We start from the raw sequence: 23100 nt of genomic DNA, 5'->3' as shown, positions 1-23100 counted from the left end.
AAAAGGTAAGAGGGGTTGTTAAAAGTGACTTGTATCCATTTGTAAGTCATCAGCAATAATTAACACTGGCTTGCAGCCTGATAAAGAATCTCTTCCTCATAGGAGATGAAAAGATGATTTCTTTTGGGCACCAGAAGTAGACTTCACCTCTGCACAGAGGTGGGTGTTTTGCTTGAGCCTGGGTGTTTTGACTTAATGCGGGCTTTCAGGCGGCAGCCACCTTCAATTTAAATTAAAAAATTAAAACTATTATCAACTCAACACTGCTTAAATGCATACACACACATAAACAGGAAGGACCTTATACAAAAAATTTCAAGTCAGCAATGGTCATTTCCCAAAGGTGACAAGTTCTTTAAATTAAAGTGTTGTGAAAAATAAATTTCAAAATCTACAAAGCACAAAACAGCAGAAGATGAGACGCTGCTCTGGACAGGATCCTGGATAGGGACCTTCACTGCTGATGGGAGGAGACAAATGGACTGTACGGGATATCTGGTAGACGCTGGAACCGATGGTGGCTTCGCATGTTCTGGTCAACCCACTGAGTCAGACTGTATCTTTGCAGAGACTTCTGTCGGAACCGGGCGTAGTTTCTATCAGCAGAGAGGGAAAATAAAAAGAGGATAGATGAGGGTTTCAGCTGGAATGGTTATTTGTATACAAAAAAGGCCAAGAAAACTATTTAAAGAATATTGTTACTTTTGGAAATTGGATATTCATTTTATATTTCGATTCTCATAATTTTAGAAATTTTATATTATTTTCCTTATATGAAAGTTACACTATAAGTTCTATTTCCTTCCACTTTCCAAAGCCACCTAATTCCCACACAGGTATTATGGTGATATGGTCCATATACACGAATGTTCTAAGAAAACCCAATGTATAATGTATAATAATGTTTAAGCAGGAAAAACCCATTTTCTCCCTCTGGAAACATTTAGAACAGGATCTATATTTTATTGCTTGCATCAGACCTGTACCTCCAACAGGACTTCACTGTCTGACACAGCTCAAGGTTGCTCAGGACACAGCAGTTAAAATTAGAATAAAATTCCCAGAGAAGGTAAGCATCACGTGAGAATCACACTGCAAGTTTAGAAACTGAACAGACTCAAAGTTTCTTGAGAGCCTCCTTTAGTCGTGTACTGGGCTGGGGTTCTGAGCAGGACCCTCTGAGATAATTTCATCCCATTCTCAACTCCAGCTGGTCCTAATAACCACCTGGGAAGCTTTAATGTAAAGATATAGATTCTTGGCCCCTCTCTCCACCCTTAGACTTAATAACTTAGAATCCCTTGAGTCAAGCCCTGGACATCTGTATTTTTAGACATCTCCATAGGTGACTATGGGGAATAGCCCAGGTCGAAAATAATTTTAACAGTACCTGGTGTTTATCTAGCCCTATATGCAAATACTTGCTGAATTCTTTAAACATCTCACACCATTTAATCCTAATGACAATCCTACCAGAAGTACTCTCATTAACTCCTTACACAGGATAGGAAACTAAGCCTCAGGTAAAATAACTTCCCCAAGGTCACAGAATGGACTAAGTAGAAAAGCCTGGATTTGAATTCACATCTGACTGCAGAATTTAATAACTATTATACAACACTGCCTTTCCGAGTACTGCTGTCAGTTTGGCAACTATAGAGAAAACACTAAGTTTAAAGGCCCTGATGTGGGAGCACGTCTGACATACTTGAAAAATAGAAAGGAGAGACTTCCCTAGTGGCGCAGTGGTTAAGAATTCACCTGCCAATGCAGGGGACACCGGTTCGATCCCTGGTCCGGGAAGATCCCACATGCTGCGGAGCAACTAAGCCCGTGCACCACAACTATTGAGCCTGCGCTCTAGAGTCCCGTGAGCCACAACTACTGAAGCCCGTGCACCTAGAGCCCGTGCACCATGACAAGAGAAGCCACCGCAATGAGAAGCCCAAGCACCACAATGAAGAGTAGCCCCCGCTCGCCACAACTAGAGAAAGCCCGCGCATAGCAATGAAGACCCAATGCAGCCAAAAATAAATAAATAAATAAACTAAATAGTATGAAAAACAGAAATAGCAAGGAATCCAGTGTGACTAGAGCAGAGTGAGCAAGGTGAATAGTAGAGGAGATGAGGGTGGTGAGCTAACCAAGTCAGCCTACACCAAAACATATAGGCACTTGTGATCATGGAGATGGGAAGCCACTGGAAAACTCTGTGCAAAGAAGAGAGAATCTGACTTATGCTTTAAAAGAATTTCTCTGGCTGCTTGAGTTGAGAACAGTAGACAGGCAAGGGCAGAAGTAGGGAGACCATTTAGGAGACTTGCAACAATCCAAGTGAAAATGATTGAGAAAGGATCAGGTTTTGGATATATTATACGTAGAGCTTATAGAATTTGCTAATGCACTGACTATGGAGTAAGAGAGAAAGGAATCACAGATGACTCCAAGGTTTCTGAATAATTGGATCAAGTAACTGAATAAATCTGTAAAACCATACTGCATCAAGAAACCAGAAGATTTCAGGACTAGAAAGGCTCTTTGACATCAATTAGTCCAATATCTTAATTTTACTGTTGTGAGGACCACAGAAGTGAAGTGATTTGATCAAAATCACATAGCTAGTTAAAAAGTGCAAAGCCAGTATTAGAACCCAGGCTTCCTGAATTTCAGTCCAATTCTTATTCTATTATACTATATCACTTCTTTTTCTACCTCTGGAATTAAACAACAATTACAGCCCTACCAAAGCCCTACCACATTTCTCCTGTAGCAAAATTCTACCCTTTTCTTCCTTCTTCTAAATACCCACTCACCGCCTGGTGAGGTCCGAAGGATGCTGCCATTTTGGGTTCTGCATGTGATGAACTTGACCCATCAAGGCACACAGCTCCCCCAAGGTACCTGTGATACAGAGAGATCAGTTGTTAGGAAGCAGCTCAGTGAACTACCATGTCAGCCTAGGTCAAAATGTGTGCTTTTCTCTTTCAGGGAAAGAGAAAACAGGCACTGGTCCTAATCCTATCTATTTATGATTATCACAAGCAGTCAGCACAAAAACTATAAGCCAGAGAAGGGAGCGTGCTCTTGGATGATATGATGATATCATATGATGATATGAAGCAGCAGCAATAATGACAGCCACCATTCATTCATTCAACATTAATGTATTAGCTCCTATAATGTGTGAGAAACTTTACTGGGTCCTAGAATATGGTACAGACAAGACACTGGAAATGCCCAATGAAGTTTATACAGAAGACGGGCAATTCCAAAAACTTTGATAAGTAGTGACAGGAGAAATACATGCTGCTATGAGTACAGAGACTGGGGAGTGGGGGTTAGAGAAAGTCCCCTCCAGGGGAAGTAAATTATAAGCAGGGATCTAAAGGATGTATAGACGTTAGTGGGAGGGGTGGGAGGTAGGGGTATCCAGTAGAAATAGCTAATATAAAGGCCCAGAGACACAAGACAGCAAAATACATTCAAGAAACAAGAGAAGTTGAGAATAGAAGGCGGGTAGGGGCTTTTTGCTTAACAAGAAAAATAACTGGAGGCAATTTCTCAAACACCTGGGAGCCAGGCAAGGTGCTAGGCACTTTACATGTTATCTTACTAATTCTGAAAAAGTATCTTGTAGGGAGATAGATTTTTATTAACATCATTTTAGAGATGGGAAACTATGGCTCAGGGAGGTGAACTTGCCTTAAATGATTATTAAACTGGACTCAAAACTGGCTCTTGTTAGATTCCATGCTTTTGCCACTATTTGATAATACTTATTTTGCACTTAAGGGCTGAGACTTCGGCTGAAGCTCACAAAACCAAAAATTATGGTTAGAGAGAATAATTCCCCTAGACCAGTGGCTCTCAAATTTTAACATGCGGGGCCTCCCTGGTGGCGCAGTGGTTGAGAGTCCGCCTGCCGATGCAGGGGATACGGGTTCGTGCCCCGGTCTGGGAGGATCCCATATGCCGCGGAGCGGCTGGGCCCGTGAGCCATGGCCGCTGAGCCTGCGCGTCCGGAGCCTGTGCTCCGCAACGGGAGAGACCACGGCAGTGAGAGGCCCGCGTACCGCAAAAAAAAAAAAAAAAAAAAAAAAAAAAATTTTAACATGCATCATAATCAGCTGCAAGTATAAAACAGGTTGCTGGGCCCCAACCCCAGTTTCTGATTCTGTACGTCTGGAGTGGGACATGGGAATTTGCTTTTGTAACAAACGCCCAAGTGATGCTACTACTGCTGCTGGTCTGGGAACCACATTTTGAAAACCACTGCCCTAGACAGTGGAGACCTTTCTTTCAGCTGGTTTACATACTTCTCATTATCGTATCTACTCTGCTCTCAGGAACCAAGAGCTGTCAAACTAGGCGACAGACCATCTTTTCATGTTCTGGTAAAAGACATTTACTTAACTTTTAGGACCAGTATAATTTATTTGAAGCCTCAAGAAGCCCAACTCTGTAGAAAAAGTATATACTTTGGAGTTTAGGCAGACTTGAGTTAAAATTCCAATCCAGCCACTAACTAGCTCTGTAGCCCTGGGTAAATCATTCCTCTTATCTGGACAATAATAATATTTTGCTTGAACTTAAATATTAGGGATATAGTACATAAAAGACCTAGCATATCTTCTGGCACTCAGGCAGTGTGCAGTAAGTGGTAGCTATTATTATTATGGTGTTACAGCCTCGGGACTATGTTAGCTTTTAAAGACTCTTCAAAGCCTGTGACAATCAATCACCTATTTATAAGGAAAAAATGCTTATTAAATGGATCAGTCTACATATAAACTATGACATGCTTTATAACACTCAGCAGAAATTCTCTAACCATAATGAGATGATACTTTTCAGCAAAAATTTATAGATTCACTACATTAAATGTTTCTATGCAGTTAAAATAAAAAAGCACAACCAAGGGTAAAAGAAGACAACTGACAAAATGAAAAATGTACCTGAAACGTATTTGCAAGGGTTTACTGTCCTTACTCTGCAAAGATAAGTCTCCTCATCAAACAAACAGAACAAAAGAGGTCAAGGACATGAATAGGTAATTCTCAAAACTAATACAAGTAATCAATAAATGTAATGAAAAGATGCTCAATCTCACTAATATGGAAATAAAACATATTAATCTCACTTCTTGAGAAGGAAATACAAATCAGAAATGAGTTTTCCCGGTCTTCCCTGGCGGCGCAGTGGTTGAGCGTCCGCCTGCTGATGCAGGGGACATGGGTTCGTGCCCCGGTGCGGGAAGATCCCACATGCCGCGGAGAGGCTGGGCCCGTGAGCCATGGCCCTAGCCTGCGCGTCTGGAGCCTGTGCTCCGCAGCGGGAGAGGCCACAACAGTGAGAGGCCCGCGTACCGCAAAAAAAAAAAAAAAAGAAATGAGTTTTCCCTTTAAGAGAGAAGTAGCTTTTGATTAGAAAATCCCTTGCCTGTTTGATTTGTTAAGCTAAAATCAAAGGTCTCTACTCAAATTGCTTTTCCTTTACCATACTTTCAAATCACTAGCATCCCCCTCCCTCTAGCCCCCACAAAAAGGACATTTCAATGGTGAAGAAATCAGCTTTCCAAGAATTTCAAGATACATTTTTCCTGCCAAAGCATCACCAAAGGAGGGCTGGCAAGATATGGAAAGTCTGGTGTCCAGTCTCAAATGGGACAAGATTATCTGCAGACCATGTCCTTCAGCTCACTCATCTCTTACCACGTAGACTCTATAAAACTGTCCTGACGATGGAGACTAAAGATATACCTATAAACCTCCTACAAAGAAACCTATTCACTTTAAACTAAAAGAAGAAAAAGACTGATCGATTAGGCCCAATGAGGCTTCAAGTATTCAACTGCTAGGCGTCATAATCTAGCAGCAGCAACTTACACATAGCATTTACCATGTATCAGGCAGTATCCTATGTGCTTTACATATATTAACATATTTATTCCTTACAATAATCCTACGAGGTATTTCCTCCAATTTACAGATGAAGAGGCACAGAGAAGTAATTGGTCCAAGGTCACACAGCTAGTGACAGAGCCCAAATTCCAATAACAGAATACCATCACAAGGCTGAGTTTCCTGAAAAACGTACGAGGACTGACATTTCACTGTGGGGACTAGAAAGCAAGAATCATATTGCAATATGTCTTGTATACCCAGTGCACAGCGCTGAGTAAACAAAGGCTCAATAACTATTGTCTCGGCTTATGTACCAAGAAATGTTAGTTTTCATTAGCACTAAGAACTTACTGATGTACCAGGGTAACCTTTATTATTAATAAGGGTTAACGATCTAGAGATAATGGGAGCTAATATTTATCAAGCATTTATTATGTGCCAGGCACTTTGCTAACTGCTTTGCATGTATCCTATCACTTAATCCTAACAACCATATGAAGCAAATACCATTATCTCCATTTTATTCATGAATAAACTGAAGCTTAGAAAAGATACTCATCTATCATCTAGTAAATGGGAAAGCCAGGATTCAAACCCAAGTGGGGCTATTAATCCAAAAACCTTATTTCAGCTCATAGCTTCAATCTCTTCTTCCTCCAAATTTAGAGATGCTAACAAGAATAGAAACATTTAAATTTTCTCTTTTCATAGTTTCCAACAGATGGGCTTTCTTGGACCAACAATCAGTACCACGGGTTTATTTTAAGTTGTGGCTAAAAGGTGGTGAAGACTGTCCTTTGTTTTGTGGCTAAGAATGGAATTCATCTAAGAATGAAATTAGGAGAAAAAAACCTCAACATTTCAGAGATGAGATCAGCAGTTCACCGAAACAATCTATAAATATGCAGCTGACTGATTTGGGGAAAAATCCAGTCTAGTAACTATCCTTAATAGGTTAAAAGTTAATCAATTTTTATAAAGGAGGAGTAATGATAACGCTGAATGCTTGCTATGCCAATGGCCCTTCTGACAGGTCTTATACATCACCATACTTTGTACCGCATGACCAAGAACAGAGACTCTCTCTGCTGGCTAATGACCTAAGATCTGGCCTGGCACCAACAGGTCATTAAGTGAATCAATCAGATACTCTCCCTTGGAATGTGAATGTGAGCTTTAATAATGAGAACAAGAGAGAGAACAGCACACAGAGGCAGAGCTCTAGGAGAGGACAGACACTTGAGATAGCTAATAGAGAGCAGCAGAAGCACTAGTCATAGAGATAGATAAGATTACAAGTACCAGAATCACTAACTCAGCAGGGAAAACCTATTGAAAAGGAAACAAAGGCATCCATTTCTGAGGGGGCCTGGCTCTATGGTTGATTCTTTTTATTATGAGGCCGAGCTATGTTGTTGAGCCTCTAATCTTCATCTTTTCCTGTAAATCCTTAAACTCAGTTACTTAAAGGCAATCACAATGTCTTTATTCAATGCAATCAAAAAACTACCTAATACAGGGGAGGGAATGAAAAGAGAAGGAAAGAAAAAAAAATGTGCTACAGGGGTATAGGCTATTGCTTTTACAAAAAGATTAATAGAATAGGAATAGGGAATTCCCTGGCGGCCCAGTGGTTAGGTCTCCATGCTCTCACTGCTGATGGGCCAGGTTCAATGCCTGGTCGGGGAACTAAGATCCCACATCCCACAAGTCGCACAGTGTGGCCAAAAAAAAAAAAAAGATTAAGTAGAAAGCCAGAATGCAAACATCCAGGCCAATAAAAGTGTGATGATCTAGTACAAATCTTGACTTATTTTTTCCATGCATATAAGGCAAAAAACAAAAGAAAGAAACAGGAATTATTATATAACTCATTTCTGCAGTGTTGTATTGTATAGGGGATATTGAACAATGTATGAATGTTCACAACAGTAATGGCAAATGCAGAAACAGAATTTACATAACCACTGCTGCTTATGGTCTTCAGTAAAAGTCAAAGCAGACTTCCACTTCTAATCATAATGAATGGGCATACCTCCACTGTAAGCGACTAGAGACTGGGCAAAATGTATGAAACAACTGTATTCAGACTGCTCAGAACTGTAATCCCTAAGGGAAGGGAAACAACTGAGGTGAGACTCAAAACTTCTTATGAGTCTATGAGTTTATAATTTTTCAGAATAAAAAGTTTTTTTTTTAATGAAGGCAAAACAAATATAAAATAAGTAAACAAAAGCAGAGAGACTTCACAACAGCAGACCTGCCCTGTAAGACACTAAAAGGAGTTCATCAGGAAAAAAGAAAATATGAGATGGAAAGGAATCAAGAGCACTGGAAATGGTAAATATGTGAATAAATACAAAAGCCCTTTTCTCATTTAAAAAGTGTCTTTAAAAGATAACTGTTTAAAGTAAAAGCAATCATCAGGGACTGCCCTGGTGTTCCAGTGGATAAGGCTCCGTGCCCCCAATGCAAGGGGCCCAGGTTCGATCCCTGGTCAAGGAACTAGATCCCACGTGCATGCCGCAACTAAGAGTCTGCATGCTGCAACTAAGAGTCTGCATGCCACAGTGAAGATCCCACGTGCCACAACTAAGACCCGGAGCAGCCAAAATAAATAAATAAATAAATTAATATTTTTAAAAAACAAAAAAATAAAGTAAAAGCAATAATGTATTGAAGAGTTTATAATATATGTATAAAAACAGTAACAAAAAATGGAGATTTGGAAGGGTACTATTGTTAGGGCCTTACAGTATATGTTAAGTGGTATATTATTTGAAGGTAGACTGATTAAAGTTAAAGACCTGTATTGTAAACTATAGAGCAACAGTTCTCAAAGTATGTCCCAGGATCCGTGAGAGTCCTCAACACCCTTCTGAGGCTTCACAAGATCAAAATTATTTTCATAACAGCACTAAGATGTTATTTGTTTTTACTACTTGCAGTCCCTCAAAAGTGTACTGGGGAGTTTTCAAGAGGCTACACAACATGATATGGAACGCAGAACCACATATGAGAATCTGGTAGTTTTCTATTAAGCCAGATATTAAAAGAAATTTGCAAAAATGTAAATCAATGCATTCTTCTCCCTAAAATTTTGGTTTTGTTTTGAAAATTATAGTTATTTTAAATAAAAACATTATGTTAACATGCAATGAATTATCTTAAAATATATTAATAAATATTTTAACAATTTACCAGTTATAACTTTTAATATGGTTGTGTATAGATAGATACAATGCAAACAAACAAAAACATTCTGGGGTCCTCAATTTTTAAGAGTATGAATAATCTGTAAGAGTGTAAACAAGTCCTGAGACTAGAAACTGTGAGAACTACTACCCTAGAACAACCACTGAAAATAAAACAAAGAGGTATAGGTAATAAGTCAAGCATGGAGATAAAATGGAATACTAAAAAATACTCAAAAAAAAAAAAAGCAGGAAAAGATGAAAGAAGAAACAATGAACATATAGACAAGTAGAAAACAAGTAGTAAGATGGTAGATTTAAATCCAACCATACTGATAATTACATTAAATGTGACTGGACTAACACCTGAATTAAAAGACAGATTGTGAGACCAGGAGGAAACAAGACTCAACTATATGCTGTCTACAAGACATCCACTTTAAACATATAGATAGTTTAAAAGTAAAAGGATGAAAAAAAATATCATGCAAACACTAGTCAAAAGAAAGCTCAAATGGCTATTTAAATCAGACAAATTAAACTCTAAAACAAGGAATATTACTAAGAGTAAAAAGAGACAGTTCATAATGATAAAGGGGTCAATTCTTCACGAGAACATAATATTCCTAAATGTATATGCATCTAATGGCAGCATTTCAAAATACATGAGGCAAAAATGACAAAACTGAAAGGAGGAACAAAAACATCCACAACTAGGGTTGAAGATATGAACTTTTCTTTTAATGAGAAAATCTGTAAGGATATAGAATTGATCACTACCATCAACCAACAAAACCTTATTGAAATTTATAGAACACTCTACCAACATCAGAATATATATTTTCAAGTACACATGGAACATTCACCAAGATAGACCATATGCTGGCCTATAAAGTAAGCCCCAGTATATTTAAAAGGATTGAAATCACACCAAGTATATTCTCTAACCACAACAGAATTAAACTAGAAATTAATAATAGGAAGATAGCTGAAAACTCCTCAATATTTGGAAATTAAGCAACACACTTCTAAATAACCCATAGGTCAAAGAAGAAATCAAAAGGGAACCAAATGAAAATGAAAACACATCAAATTTGTGAGATGTACCTAAGTAGCACTTAAAGGGAAACTTGAGACTTAGAAAGGTCTCAAATCAATGACATAAGTTTCCACATTAAAAATCTAGAGAACAAGAACAAATTAAACCCAAAGTAAATGGAAAAGAAATAATAAAGTGAAGAAAAGAAAACAGCCAACAACATAGAAATATGAAACTAAAAACTTACTTTGGGGAAAAAATTAATAAAATTGATAAACCTTTAACTAGATTTGTTTAAGAAAAAAAAGACAAATTACCAATATTAGAAATGAAACAGTGAACATCACTACAGATCCTACAGTAATTAAAGGAATAATAAGGAAATTTTTAATGAATAATTCTATGCCAATAAATTCATCAACTTAGATAAAATGGACAAATTCCTTGTAAGACACAAATTACCAAGATAAAGAAGATAAAGAAATTCTGAAAAGCCCTGTATCTATTACATCTGTAGTTACAAACCTTGCCAAAAAGAAAACTCCAGGCTTTATTGGTAAATTCTACCAAACATTTAAAGGAAGAAACAATACCAATCCTGCACAAACTGAGAAACTGAGGAGAAAACAATTCCCAACTAAATTTATGAAGCCAGCATCACCATGATACTTAAACCAGAGGAGGACAGTACATACAAGAAAAATTGAAGACCAATATTCCTCATAAACAAGACATAAAAACCCTTAAAAATACTAGCAAATTGACTAAAGGATAATTCATCAAGACCCAGTGACTTTACCCCAGGAATGCAAGTTGGCCTAACAGTCAAAAAAAATCAATAAATGTAGTACACCGTGTTACAAAATAAAGGAGAAACACAATATGATCCGAATAAATGCAGAAAATTCATTTGACAAAGTTCATCATTCATTCATGATAAAAACTCCCACCAAACTACAAATAGAAGGGGAACTTCCCTACCTGATAAAGAGCATCTATGATGAATCTACATCTAATATCATACTTAATTTACTAGAGACCCTAGTCAGTGCTGTAAGGCAAGAAATAAAAGGCTTATAGATTGAAAAGGAAGAAATACACTGTCCTTATTTGCAGATAGTCATGTTAACATAGAAACTTCTAAGGGGTCTATTAAAAAGTTACCAAAAGTAATAGAAAAACTTAGCATGGTTGTAGGACACATGGTCAACATAAAAAGTCAACTGTGCTAGCAATTGCTAGCAATGACCAGCTAGAAATTGAAAATTAAAAATTATCACTTAAAATACCATAAAAAAGCATAAGATACTTATGAATTAATTTAACAAAATATGTACAAGACCTGTACAAAAAACTGCTGAGAAATTAAAGACATAAATAAATTGAGAACTATATCCTGTTCATGGATTGGAAGGCTCAATATTGTTATGATATCAACTTTCCCCAAATTGTTCTACAGATTCAACACAATCCCAGTGAAATACCCAACAGGTATTTTTTTAACAAATTGACAAGATGAAATTGATTTTAAAAAACTATGGAGGGGCTTCCCTGGTGGCGCAGTGGTTGAGAGTCTGCCTGCCGATGCAGGGGACATGGGTTCGTGCCCTGGTCCGGGAAGATCCCACATGCTGTGGAGCGGCTAGGCCCGTGAGCCATGGCCGCTGAGCCTGCGCTCCGCAACGGGAGAGGCCACAACAGTGAGAGGCCCGCGTACCGCAAAAAAAAAAAAAAAAACTATGGAAATCCAAAGGACCAAACAATTTTAAGACTTACTATAAAGTTATAGTAATCAAGACAGTGTAATATTGACATAAGAAAACACACATATATTAATAGAACAGAATAGAGAAGTCAGAAATAAACCCATAGAAAGAATAATTTTTCAATAAATGGTGTTAGAACACCTAGATATTCATATTTAAAAAAAAAAGAACCTAAGCTTTGCCTTACAAAAGCCATAAAATAGTATAATCACTTTGGAAAACAGTTTGGAAGTTTCCTATACAGTTAAAAAAACACATACTAAATGACTCAGCAATTTCACTCCTAATTATTTTCCCTAGAGAAATGAACACACGTTCACACAAAAAAACCCATATATGAATGTTCATAGATGCTTTATTCATAATAACCAAAAGCTAGAAACAGAAATGTCCATCAACAAATGACTAAACTGCGGTATATTCATACAAGGAAAAATTCAGCAGTGGATGTGTAGAACGTACATGCAACAACACGGAGTTGTTTCTTGTTGTTTTAAAAAACTACTCCAAGTAAAAGAAACCAAACACAAAAGAGCACATACTGCATGATTCCATTTATATGTAACTCTAGAAAAGACAACTCTAATCTATAATGACCAAAAAGAAATCAGTGCTTTCCTAGAGCTAAAGTGGAGGCAGGGACAGATTGACTGGGATGGAACACAAGGGAAATTTTTAGGGTGGTGGGAATGTTCTATCAAGCTTGATTGCTGTGATGATCTCACAAGTGCATAGTTCTGTCAAAACTCACCAAGTACACTTAAAATGGGTGCATTTTACTGCATGTAAAACATACCACATTAAAGCTGATTTAAAAAAAGAAAAAAAGTTAATGCATACTTCCAGATAAATATAGCAGGTTGACTGCATGAGTTTATCTCTTCTTGCTCCTAACATCCCTCACTAAATTAGAAAAGAAAGGTCTCAAATGAATGATCTTAACAACCGTCTAAAGAAACTAGAAAAAGAAGAGCAAATGAAACTGAGTAAGCAGAAAAAAGGAAGTAATGAATATCAGAATGGAAATTAATGAAACAGAAAAACAGAGAAAAATCAATGAAAAAGCTGTTTTTTTTAAAAGAAAAATAATAATGTTGATAAAGTTTAAGCCAGACTGATTAGAAGAGAGAAAACACAAATGACCAATACTAAAAATGGGAAAGATGGTATCACTAAATACTATATAAAAGGTTAATAACAGAGTATTATTAACCTTAACGCCAATAAATTTAACAACTTAGATGAAATAAACAAATTCCTTGAAAGACTACCAAAGCTCACCCAAAAAGAGATACCAGTTTATCTATACAAATTCTTCCAAAAAATTGAAGAGGTGGGAATACTTCCCAATTCACTCTGTGAGGCCACCATTACTCTGCTACCAAGACCACACAAAGAAATTACAAGAAAAGTACAGACCATATCCCTTATGAAGATAGATTCATAACAAAATTCATGACAAAATTTTAGCAAATCAACCCAACACTATTATTACAAGGATAATACTTTAAGACCAAGTGCAGAATGCATAAGACCAGGAATGCAAGATTGGTTTAATACTGGAAAATCAAATAATACAATTCTCTAACATTATATGATTATCTTAGTAGATGCAGAGAAAGTATTTAATAAAACCCAATATCCGTTTCTAATAAAAATGTACAAATATCAATTGAATTTCCATATACTAGCAACAAACAATCTTGGCAAAGGTGGGAGTAACTGGAATTCATACACTGCTGGTGGGTATATAAAATGGTACCACTTTGGAAAACAGTTTGGTAGGTTCTCAAAAAGTTAAACATACCTACCGTATAACCCAGTCATTTGAAAGCATATCCATACAAAGATTTGTACATGAATGTTTATAACAGCTTTATTTAAATAGCCAAAAATTGGAAACAATCCAAATGCCCATCATTAGATGAATGGATAAACAAATTGTGGTATATCTATATAATGGAATACTACTCAGCAATAAAAAGGAATAAACTACCAAGAAAATGATTAACTGCAAAATAATTATGTTTTAAGAAAGAAGCCAGGCTCAAAAAAGAGCATACAGTGACAGCAGCTCAGCAGTTGCCTGGGGAGTGGAGGGAGCAAGGAAAGGCAGGAGGGAGGAATCACAAAAGGGCACGAAGAAATTTTGGGGTGTTACAGTATGTTTATCTTGATTGCAGTGATAGTTTCATGGGTGTTTACATATGTCAAAATTCAACAAACTGTATACTTTAAGTTTGTGCAGTTTATTGTATTTCAATTAAAACTTGAGAGAAAAAATATCTTGTGAGAGGTAAGAAATTAATTCATAAAATAAGAACATAAAAAAAGAGAACAAAACAGGAAAGAATTCTTTTTTTTTTTTTTTTTTTCTTTTTTGTGGTACGTGGGCCTCTCACTGTTGTGGTCTCTCCTGTTGCGGAGCACAGGCTCCGGACGTGCAGGCTCAGTGGCCATGGCTCACGGGCCCAGCCGCTCCACGGCATGTGGGATCTTCCCAGACCAGGACACGAACCCGTGTCCCCTGCATTGGCAGGCGGACTCTCAACCACTGCACCACCAGGGAAGCCCGGAAAGAATTCTTAAAAGTCATAAATGTGAATGTAAAAATAAAGAAGTTAATAAGAATAGAAAATATCCCAGAAAATAGAATAAAGAGACAGAGACAGAAAAGGGAAAGAAAAGGTTAAGAGACGTAGAAGATCAATCCTTGGAAGTTCCATATCTAACTATTAGGAATTTCTTAGAGAGTAGATTATACAGAGAAGAAACAATTATCAAAGAAATATAAGAAATTCTCAGAACTGAGAAATATATATCCAAATTAAAAAGGCCCACTGAGGACTTCCTGGTGGTGCAGTGGTTAAGAATCCATCTGCCAATGCAGGGGACACGGGTTCGAGCCCTGGTCTGGGAAGATCCCACATGCTGCAGAGCAACTAAGCCCGTGCACCACAACTACTGAGCCTGCACTCTAGAGCCTGTGTGCCACAACTACTGAAGCCCGCGAGCCTAGAGCCCGTGCTCCGCAACAAGAGAAGCCACTGCAGTGAGAAGCCCGCGCACCACAACGAAGAGTAGCCCCCACTCGCCACAACTAGAGAAAGCCTGCATGCAGCAATGAAGACCCAATGCAGCCAAAAATAAATAAAATAAATAAATTTATTTAAAAAAAAAAGTAGAATGGTGATTACCAGGGGCTTTGGGGGAGTGGCAGGGGAAGGCTAGTTATTTTTTAACGGGTATAGAGTTTGAGATTCGCAAGATAAAAAAGTTCTAGAGATCTGTTTCACAACAATGTGAATAAACTTAACACTACTGAACTATACACTTAAAAATGGTTAAGATGGTAAATTTTATGTTACTTTTTTTTACCACAATTAAAAAAAAAAGACTAATGGGGTCATGTCAGAAAACATAGGAGCCCGTTTGAAGGATTTCTCATTGGTCAAAACTGGGACAAATTGAGCATCAAAAAGAATACTGACTATAATTGATTAGAAGACACTGATTTTTTTAATTCATGAGGTAATAGTGATACTAAAAAAAAATTGAAATCTTCATATAAGTATGCTAGCTAGTAACTGTAGAAGAAATGATATATTTAGAAAACAAACATTTTCTATGCAACTCTCTGTGTAGTAGCTGATTCAGGCAGAGATCACCAATGAATGCTCAAACCATTAGGTGAACAATTGTTGTGGAACAGAGTATTCAAATGGTACCAAGGAATCACCCCACAGATGACTTACTAATTACAAAGGGGAAAATGTACCTAAGAATGGAAAGATATGGCAGTTAACACTTTAACAAAGTGATCAAACTTAGCATCACTATTAGTAGAACAATCTGTCATTAGGTGGTGCCTCCTTATTTGATATGGGATGAACACACAATGGTACCTATGAATTATTCCAGTTTATCTTAAACGCTTAGTCTGAATCTAATCCCTCCTCTAGACCCAACTTCCAGTTTACAGGAAATACAGGGGATGGAGGAACAAGTTAAACAACGCCACAAGGAAACAATCAGACACAATTCAGAAGGTGGGACAAACTACAAACCAAGTGACCTAGTTTAAGAGAGACTAAAGAGACAATAACTAAACACATGAACCTTGATTAGATCCTGTTTGAACAATTTACAAGAAGACATTTTTGGGAAAACGGGAAACTGGAATATGGACTAGATATTAGATAATTTTAAGAAATTATGATTAAATATAAATTGCCAAGAAACATGTGAAAAATGTTTAACCTCATTAATTATTAAAAACAAAATTAAAATTTACCTGTCAAATTGGTGACAAAAATTAATACAATTTTTGGGGGCAGGACAATCTGGTAACGTGTAACGAAAGTTTTAAAAATGTTTATATACTTTACCCAGCAATTCCACTTCTAGGCATTCATCCTATAGAAATAAGAGTTGTACATAAACATTTATGAACCAGAATGTTCACTGCAGCATTACTAATGAAACTGGACATAAGCTAATTATCAAGATGGAATAATAAATGATACTTCATAATCATTAAAAATCTTAATTTGAGATATTTAACATGGAAAGGTCCCTAATACATTAAGTAAATGGAAGAGAGTAGTTATTTTTTGTGATCCTAGAGGGCAGAACTAGGAGCTACCATTGGAAATTATAAGGAAGCACAGTTTGGCTCAATGTAAGGACTAATTTTATAACAATTAGAATTTTCTGAAAAGAATCTAAAAAAGAATGAACATATGTGTATGTATAACTGAATCACTTTGCTGTAAACCTGAAACTAATACAACATTGTAAATCAACTATACTCTAATTAAAAAAAAAAAAAGAATTTTCTAAGCAATGAATGGTCTGCTTCATGAGGTGATGAGTTCTGCACTATTAGACTCTAAGCAAAGGCTGAAGGGTCACTTGGCAAAGATATACAGAACAGATTTATATGCTAGGAGATTAAGGAGATCTTAATGGTCCTTTCTTACTCTAAGAATTTATAATCCCATATAAAGTTATCCATTAGCTGGGATGTCAGAAAGGAAGTGGTTGGTATTTCTTTGTAAATGCTAGTAAAGACCCATGTGGCACTAAACTAAAAAGAGATTATACCTATATTACAATAATAGAGTTGAAGAATGATTTACATTATTGTATTGTTATCAATAATATATACATTATTGATAAAGTAAAAGAAGATGATTGATTAACCTAATGGGAGAGGATTCAAACTGAATGGATAGGAACTAATTTTGAAACTGCCCCCTATTAATTTCTCTGTGTCTAATAAGGAACCTGAAGAGTTATACTTTTCCAAGGTGAAATAGCACTAAACATCTCAAAAAGAAGGGCGGGAGACGCTCTGCTCCTTCTTTTTGCTTCTAGCTGCCCAGTAATTCATATATAAAGAGAGGAGAGAAAGAATATGCCCACACACCCCCTGCAATATGGTTTATAAAATCTTTAAATGCTGGATGTATGACTATTAGGCAGTGGAAAGTGACACAGCATTTACTATCACACTCGGTTCCTGGAAGGCAGAAGCAAGCACTGGAGGCCCATGAAGGTTTTAGAGTAACTCGTCATGTTGAAAATTCTTAGATGTAAAAAAGAAATCCCCTAAAAGATGCACTTAAAAAACCAACCAAACAAACAAACAAAAACCAACCTTTTATTATGGAAATTTTCAAATATACACAAAAGTAGAGAATAGTATAATAAGCCTCCCCCTCCCCCCCAATCACTCAGCTTCATTTATCAACGTTTTTGTAAGGCTGTTTTCTCTAAACTTCGGGTTGAGTTTTTTCGTTTTGTTTTGTTTTTAGATTTAAAAGCAAACACCTGACATCACACTATTTTTACCTATAAAAACTTCAGTATGAGAAGACACACTTCCTTGCTAATAATACTGATTATTTAATAAATGTTAGTTGCTATGGCTAGGTAATGTTCTATGCATTATACTACTACTTACACATATAATTTTCACATAAACTAAGCCTCATTGTTATCTCCATTTTATAAATGAGAAAACTGAGTTTTTACTGGCTCAAGGTCACAAAGCCAGTAATCAGTGGTGCTAGGATATGAACCCAGAAGTTAACTCTAGCCCAGACTTTGTTTTCCCGACCACTAAAGCAGGCTGACTTTTCTCTATTCTAGTTATTCTAGCCGTTCCTTATGGCATATAGATTGTTGTGATAAAGTGGAAGAGGGACTGCTGAATGAGGAAGAGACTGGAAAAGATGCAATAATATGAGCAGCTGTTCACTGCTCTTCTTGTGAAATTTTCTTTTCTAAATGCCCCAAATGAGAAAGAAAAATGTGATTGGATATCATCATTGTCAACTGCCTAGGATACAAAAGAAAGTAAGTCACCACAGAGGGAAAGCAATGATCAAGTCTCTTCCACAGAGGCTGAATACAGACGAACTTCTTTTAATTTGCCCCCCTAATGACAGCGGGGGTGGGGGTGGGGATGTCTCTAGTTCCACAAGACCTTTAGTTCAAGCAAAGTGATCTCACACGTAGAGGCCGAGCAATCAGTATGAGTAGTATTTGATTGCTTAATGAAATCTCTGGGTAAAAAATAAAAGGACCCCGGAATATAAAATTCTTCTGGCTGATGTCTCAGAGTTCTAAACCTTTCACTCACAGCCTTATAAAAAGAAAAAAAGAAACTACTAAGTAATTCAAGATTTGTCAAAGAAAGGGGAGTTCTCCTTTGATCTTCAGCCAAAAATTCTTCTAAAACCCTCCCTACTGATTTACAATAGATCTTACAGTAACTGAACTACATCATCTTCTCTGTGGAGCCTACCAAGGGCACCCTCCTTCCCCATCTTCCGCTCTGCCCAAGCACAAGCAGAAGGGCTCCTTCCCTGCTCCTACTGCATTTTACACGTAATTCTACTAGAGCACTAATCAATACTGCAGTGTAATTATCTTTTCCTCTCTGGATTATCAATTCCCAGAGGTCCAAGACCCTACCTTACTCTTTACATTTCCAATTCCTAATCTTCAAACTGAGCACCACTGAAAGTACTCAAGAAAGGTGTGCTGAATGAATAGAGAAAAAAGCTAAAGATGATAGAATATGGAGTGATCTTTATAAGAAGGAATTGTTTTACCAGTATTTTCTAACCTCTACACCTTCAGTACAGTTCACAAGCTTCCCTTTAGGAATTTTCCCATCAGCCAATAGTTTAGGATGAATGAATGAAAAAATGGACTATAGTCTCTTGAGGGCTGGAGAAAGAATTCAGCCATTTTGGTTTGCAATAGCTTTTAATGAACTAGGGAGAACTCAAGACTGAAGGATCTGGAAGATAGTCAAAGCCTTTCAAGAGCTTTTATTCAGATGCCAAGATGGTATTTGAAATGCCTGCTTTTTACATTTAAATGCTGAAGGCAACAGGGAAAATAAATCCAAATAAAAAACCAATGATTACCAAGCAGTGCCTGGTCGTCCACTTCTACTAATTTTTAGACAAAAAAATCCGAAGCAAAAAAATCCCTAGCAAAAAAGGTCTGGTTACAGCCCTCAGCCATGGGGGAGACACTTTTCATGTACTGGTATGAGTCTCCTTGGACCCCTCTCTAATACTGGTTAGCCAAACCACTTTGAGGATTATCTGGTTAGGCAATCCCTTGAAGTAAAAATCTTTGGATAAGAAGTTATCTTTCTCACCAATTTACAAAAATTCAAGACAATCTCTCAGTTTAAGCTATATTACACTGGAAAAAAAAAGTCTCATCACATTTTTTATATGCCATTCTTTGATTACTGTGTTACCTTGGTTAGAGTCCACTGGGTCTTCTATATGAGCAAAGACATTCCTGAGATAACTTTGCTTCTGCTTTTCTAGATCTGATGGTGAAAACGTCGGAATATTAGTCCTTGAACCAAGCAAACCAGGAGGAAAAACAATCAGTTAGAACCATGAATATAGTGCTTTGTACAGAGAAGACACATACAGCTGATGGATTAGAACAACTAACTCTCAAAACACTCTCTAAGATCCAATGACAAAAGACAGTGTTAGTCACGTAATATGAAGCTGCAACCAAGTATGGAGTTGAGAGAAAAAAGAAATAGATATAACCTGCTGTTAACAAGGCATAGGGACTTCCCTGGTGGTGCAGTGGTTAAGAATCTGCCTGCCAGTGCAGGGGACAGGGGTTTGAGCCCTGGTCTGGGAAGATCCCACATGCCGCAGTGCAACTAAGACCGTGCGCCACAACTACTGAGCCCGCGTGCTACAACTACTGAAGCCCACTCGCCTAGAACCCGTGCTCCGCAACAAGAGAAGCCACCCCAATGAGAAGCCCGTGCACCGCAACAAAGAATAGCTCCCACTCGCTGCAACTAGAGAAATCCCTCGCACAGCAACGAAGACCCAACGCAGCCAAAAATAAATAAATAATTTTAAAAAACAAAACAAACAAGGCATAGCAAAGCGAAGACTGCCTACTCCATAGAGACAGAAAGCATTTGTTGAGTAATTCAAGGTTAGTCAGGAAATAGCTAACTTCATAGAGGCACAGAAAAACTGAGTAAGATAAAGACCAAAAAGAACCAGCTGGATCTGGCAATTAAAACATTGGTGACCTTGGCAAGAACAATTTCTGACCCTCGCTCATGCTGATTACACTGTACTAAGGAGTCTGTGGATGAGACAGTGAGTTTATTACTGCTCCAAGTAGCCTTAATTTCCACTGTATGCAATTCACAAAGTTCCTTCAAGTAACCAAAGCAAAACAAGGAAAAAAAACCCAGAAAACTGGGATTAGGGGTGGTAGGAATAAATTTAGTATCTCTGTAATCAAAATTTTAAAAAGAATCTCGTTGTAAGGAAGCCAATCTGACTCAACCTAAAAAACAGCTTTGCTAATTGAAAAGGCCCATGTAGAGATACTGCCATCTCCTGGCAACAAGAGAACAGATTGAAAAGGTGACCCAAATCTGCAAACTCTATAAAATTTTCTCCCCAAGGACAGTTATATGCAAGTTGGGAGAGATGACTAAATGATTTTCTACATAGTTATATCTTAACATTTTGTAAGAATTATTCTAACTTCCTATATCTGTGACCAAGCTTCCCCACACGCAGGGAAAGAAATCTTACATTTATACAGTGCTTTCACTAATATGTCTTTTTTTCGCTTCAAAATAACCCTGTGAGGCAGCAGGGAAGGCATCATTAGCCTCATTTTATTGACAAAGAAACCAAGGTCAGAGAATATTTGACTTGTTCAAGGTCACACAGTTATTGGTAGTCCCAGAACTTCAAGTATGCTTACTTCTGGTGCAGGGCTTTTTCCCCACACTAAGGAGAAACTCAGGAGAGGAAGAAAGCAACTGAAGAGAACCAACAGAAACCAGAATACTTCACTATACCATTACCTTGTTTTGGTTTGCAGAACAGGAATGACTTTGCCTAGTCTTTTTTCATGGACGTTCAGCTTCCCAGAATCCTTGTCAAGAACATCCTGCATTTTTTCAGAGCAGAAAGAATGAAGAAGCAAAGATGGCCCTTAGTTATAACAAAACATCATTTATGGAAATATTCTTGAACTAACAGCTACATAGGCATACTCGTGAACCCTAGTGTGTACTGGGCACTAAGGGAGGTGCTTTAAATGAGATAAGGACAGTAATCTCAAGAAAAAAAAAAAAGAAACCCTAAGCGGTATGGACTGTTAGACCCATTTGACAGATAGGGAATCAGGCTCAAAGAGGTTAGGTAAATTGTCCAAGATTTTTCAGCTCTTCAGTGGCTGACTCAGAGCTGTTTTATCTAATATATACAGCGTGGCAACCAAAGATTGAGACTTAGGCTGAAACCCAAAGAAAGGAGAAATAATAATAAAATCATCATCATCTTAGTCTATTCAGTAAATGGTTAATTTAGTACTATGTACCAGTTACTGTCAATACATTACTTAATTAATCTTTACTATACTGTAAAGTATCATTTACTCCAATTTATAGATAAGAAATTGTGAGGAAACAGAGAAGCTAAATAATTTGCCCAGGGTCACAGTGCTAGTCAGGATTTAAACCCTAATTTATTTGAATACAAAGCTCTGCTATACAGCTTCTGAATGAAAATAATTTCATTCCTCTCTTCACCTTGAAATATATACTTACTTTGTTTGATGAACTGGAAACAACCGGAAACCTCATTTCAAAACTTGATTTATGTGATCCATTTTTCCAGGCTGACCCCGTATTAGAAGTCTCTGAATGGTCCAAGATCTGAGAGAGTACAGGTGTAGGTTTCTTACTGTCAGACATATTTTTATCAGAGACAGTTTGTTCAAAGTTACTGTTTGAAGAAGGGAGTGGGGGCCCATCATAGGCAGAGTTACTGAGGCTGATCCCTTCAGATTCTGTGCAAATTGTGCTCTCATTTAGGCTAAGACCATCTTCTCTCATCTCTTCTCCAAGGGAGGAGGGTTTTTCAGTAACTTTGGATGTATCAGTCTTGTCCTTATCAAGTACAACATCACAAACTGTTGGATCAAATGGTGCAACTGTAACTTTTATAAGATTCTTTTCTAGTGCAAAGCGTCTGTTCAATGGTTTAGTAGGAGTTGGTCCATGATCAACTGATGTATTTAGTTGAGGTAGTTTGAAGAGGCTAGGGGTCTCAGCTTCTGGTCCCGAGCTGTACAATGAACTTTTCTCTTGGGGAGTATCAAGTGGAATTTGACTCCCTTTCCCCCCCTTCTCAACATTCCTGCTGTCATCGTTAGGCAAGCCTCCTCCCCAAGAAAAGTGCTCATTTGATAGGTCATCATCCTTCAAGAGTTCCTGAATCTCTTCCTCCGTGAAACTAAAATGGCCATCATCTTCCCCATCAGACAGCTCCAGCAAGGAGTCATCCAATCCGTCCTCATCCAAGGAATCCCAAGAAAATGGGGCATTGTCTTTAGGCAAAAGAGAGGTACCAGAAGACTGTTCAGAGGGCACTAGTGAGCACGGCATATCTGGAGAAATAAAAGGCAGTTTCGCTGAGGAACAGGAAATACCCTTATATCAATTCCAATCTTCTCTAGAGAGTGGTGGTGTCTTAGTATTTCAAATTCTTTGCACTATGACTTGTAACATGAGACAGTTTTAAGATATTTAAGCTTACCAGAATCATGGAAATATATATCAGAACAATGAGATACTTTTTTTCCTATCAAAGTGGCAA

The 23100-nt window shown here is 37.5% G+C and overlaps 1 protein-coding gene across 1 annotated transcript; it reads right to left on the bottom strand.

Moving 5' to 3' along the window:
- Window positions 1-402: 402 nt before the first annotated feature.
- S100PBP (S100P binding protein) lies at window positions 403-22891 on the bottom strand. Its single transcript, XM_079696446.1, has 5 exons — window positions 22050-22891; window positions 21303-21388; window positions 19692-19795; window positions 2814-2901; window positions 403-596 (listed from the first exon to the last, which is right to left on the bottom strand). Exons 1-5 carry the CDS (start codon window positions 22887-22889, stop codon window positions 455-457), a joined length of 1260 nt encoding a protein of 419 aa, XP_079552572.1. The 5' UTR covers window positions 22890-22891; the 3' UTR covers window positions 403-454.
- Window positions 22892-23100: the final 209 nt, after the last annotated feature.

This window comes from Hyperoodon ampullatus (assembly GCF_949752795.1).
Source record: "Hyperoodon ampullatus genome assembly, chromosome: 2".
Lineage (NCBI taxonomy): Eukaryota > Metazoa > Chordata > Mammalia > Artiodactyla > Ziphiidae > Hyperoodon > Hyperoodon ampullatus.
Note: the sequence above shows the minus strand (reverse complement) of the source record. Positions and strands in the feature narration are given on the sequence as shown.

Excerpts from the sequence above, each read along its gene's own strand:
- S100PBP (XM_079696446.1), bottom strand. The coding sequence starts at position 22,889 with ATGCCGTGCTCACTAGTGCCCTCTGAACAGTCTTCTGGTACCTCTCTT. Across the intron at positions 2,902-19,691 it reads CCCAGTGGACTCTAACCAAG|GTACCTTGGGGGAGCTGTGT; the intron begins GTAACACAGTAA and ends TCTGTATCACAG. Across the intron at positions 597-2,813 it reads CCTTCGGACCTCACCAGGCG|AAACTACGCCCGGTTCCGAC; the intron begins GTGAGTGGGTAT and ends CTCTGCTGATAG.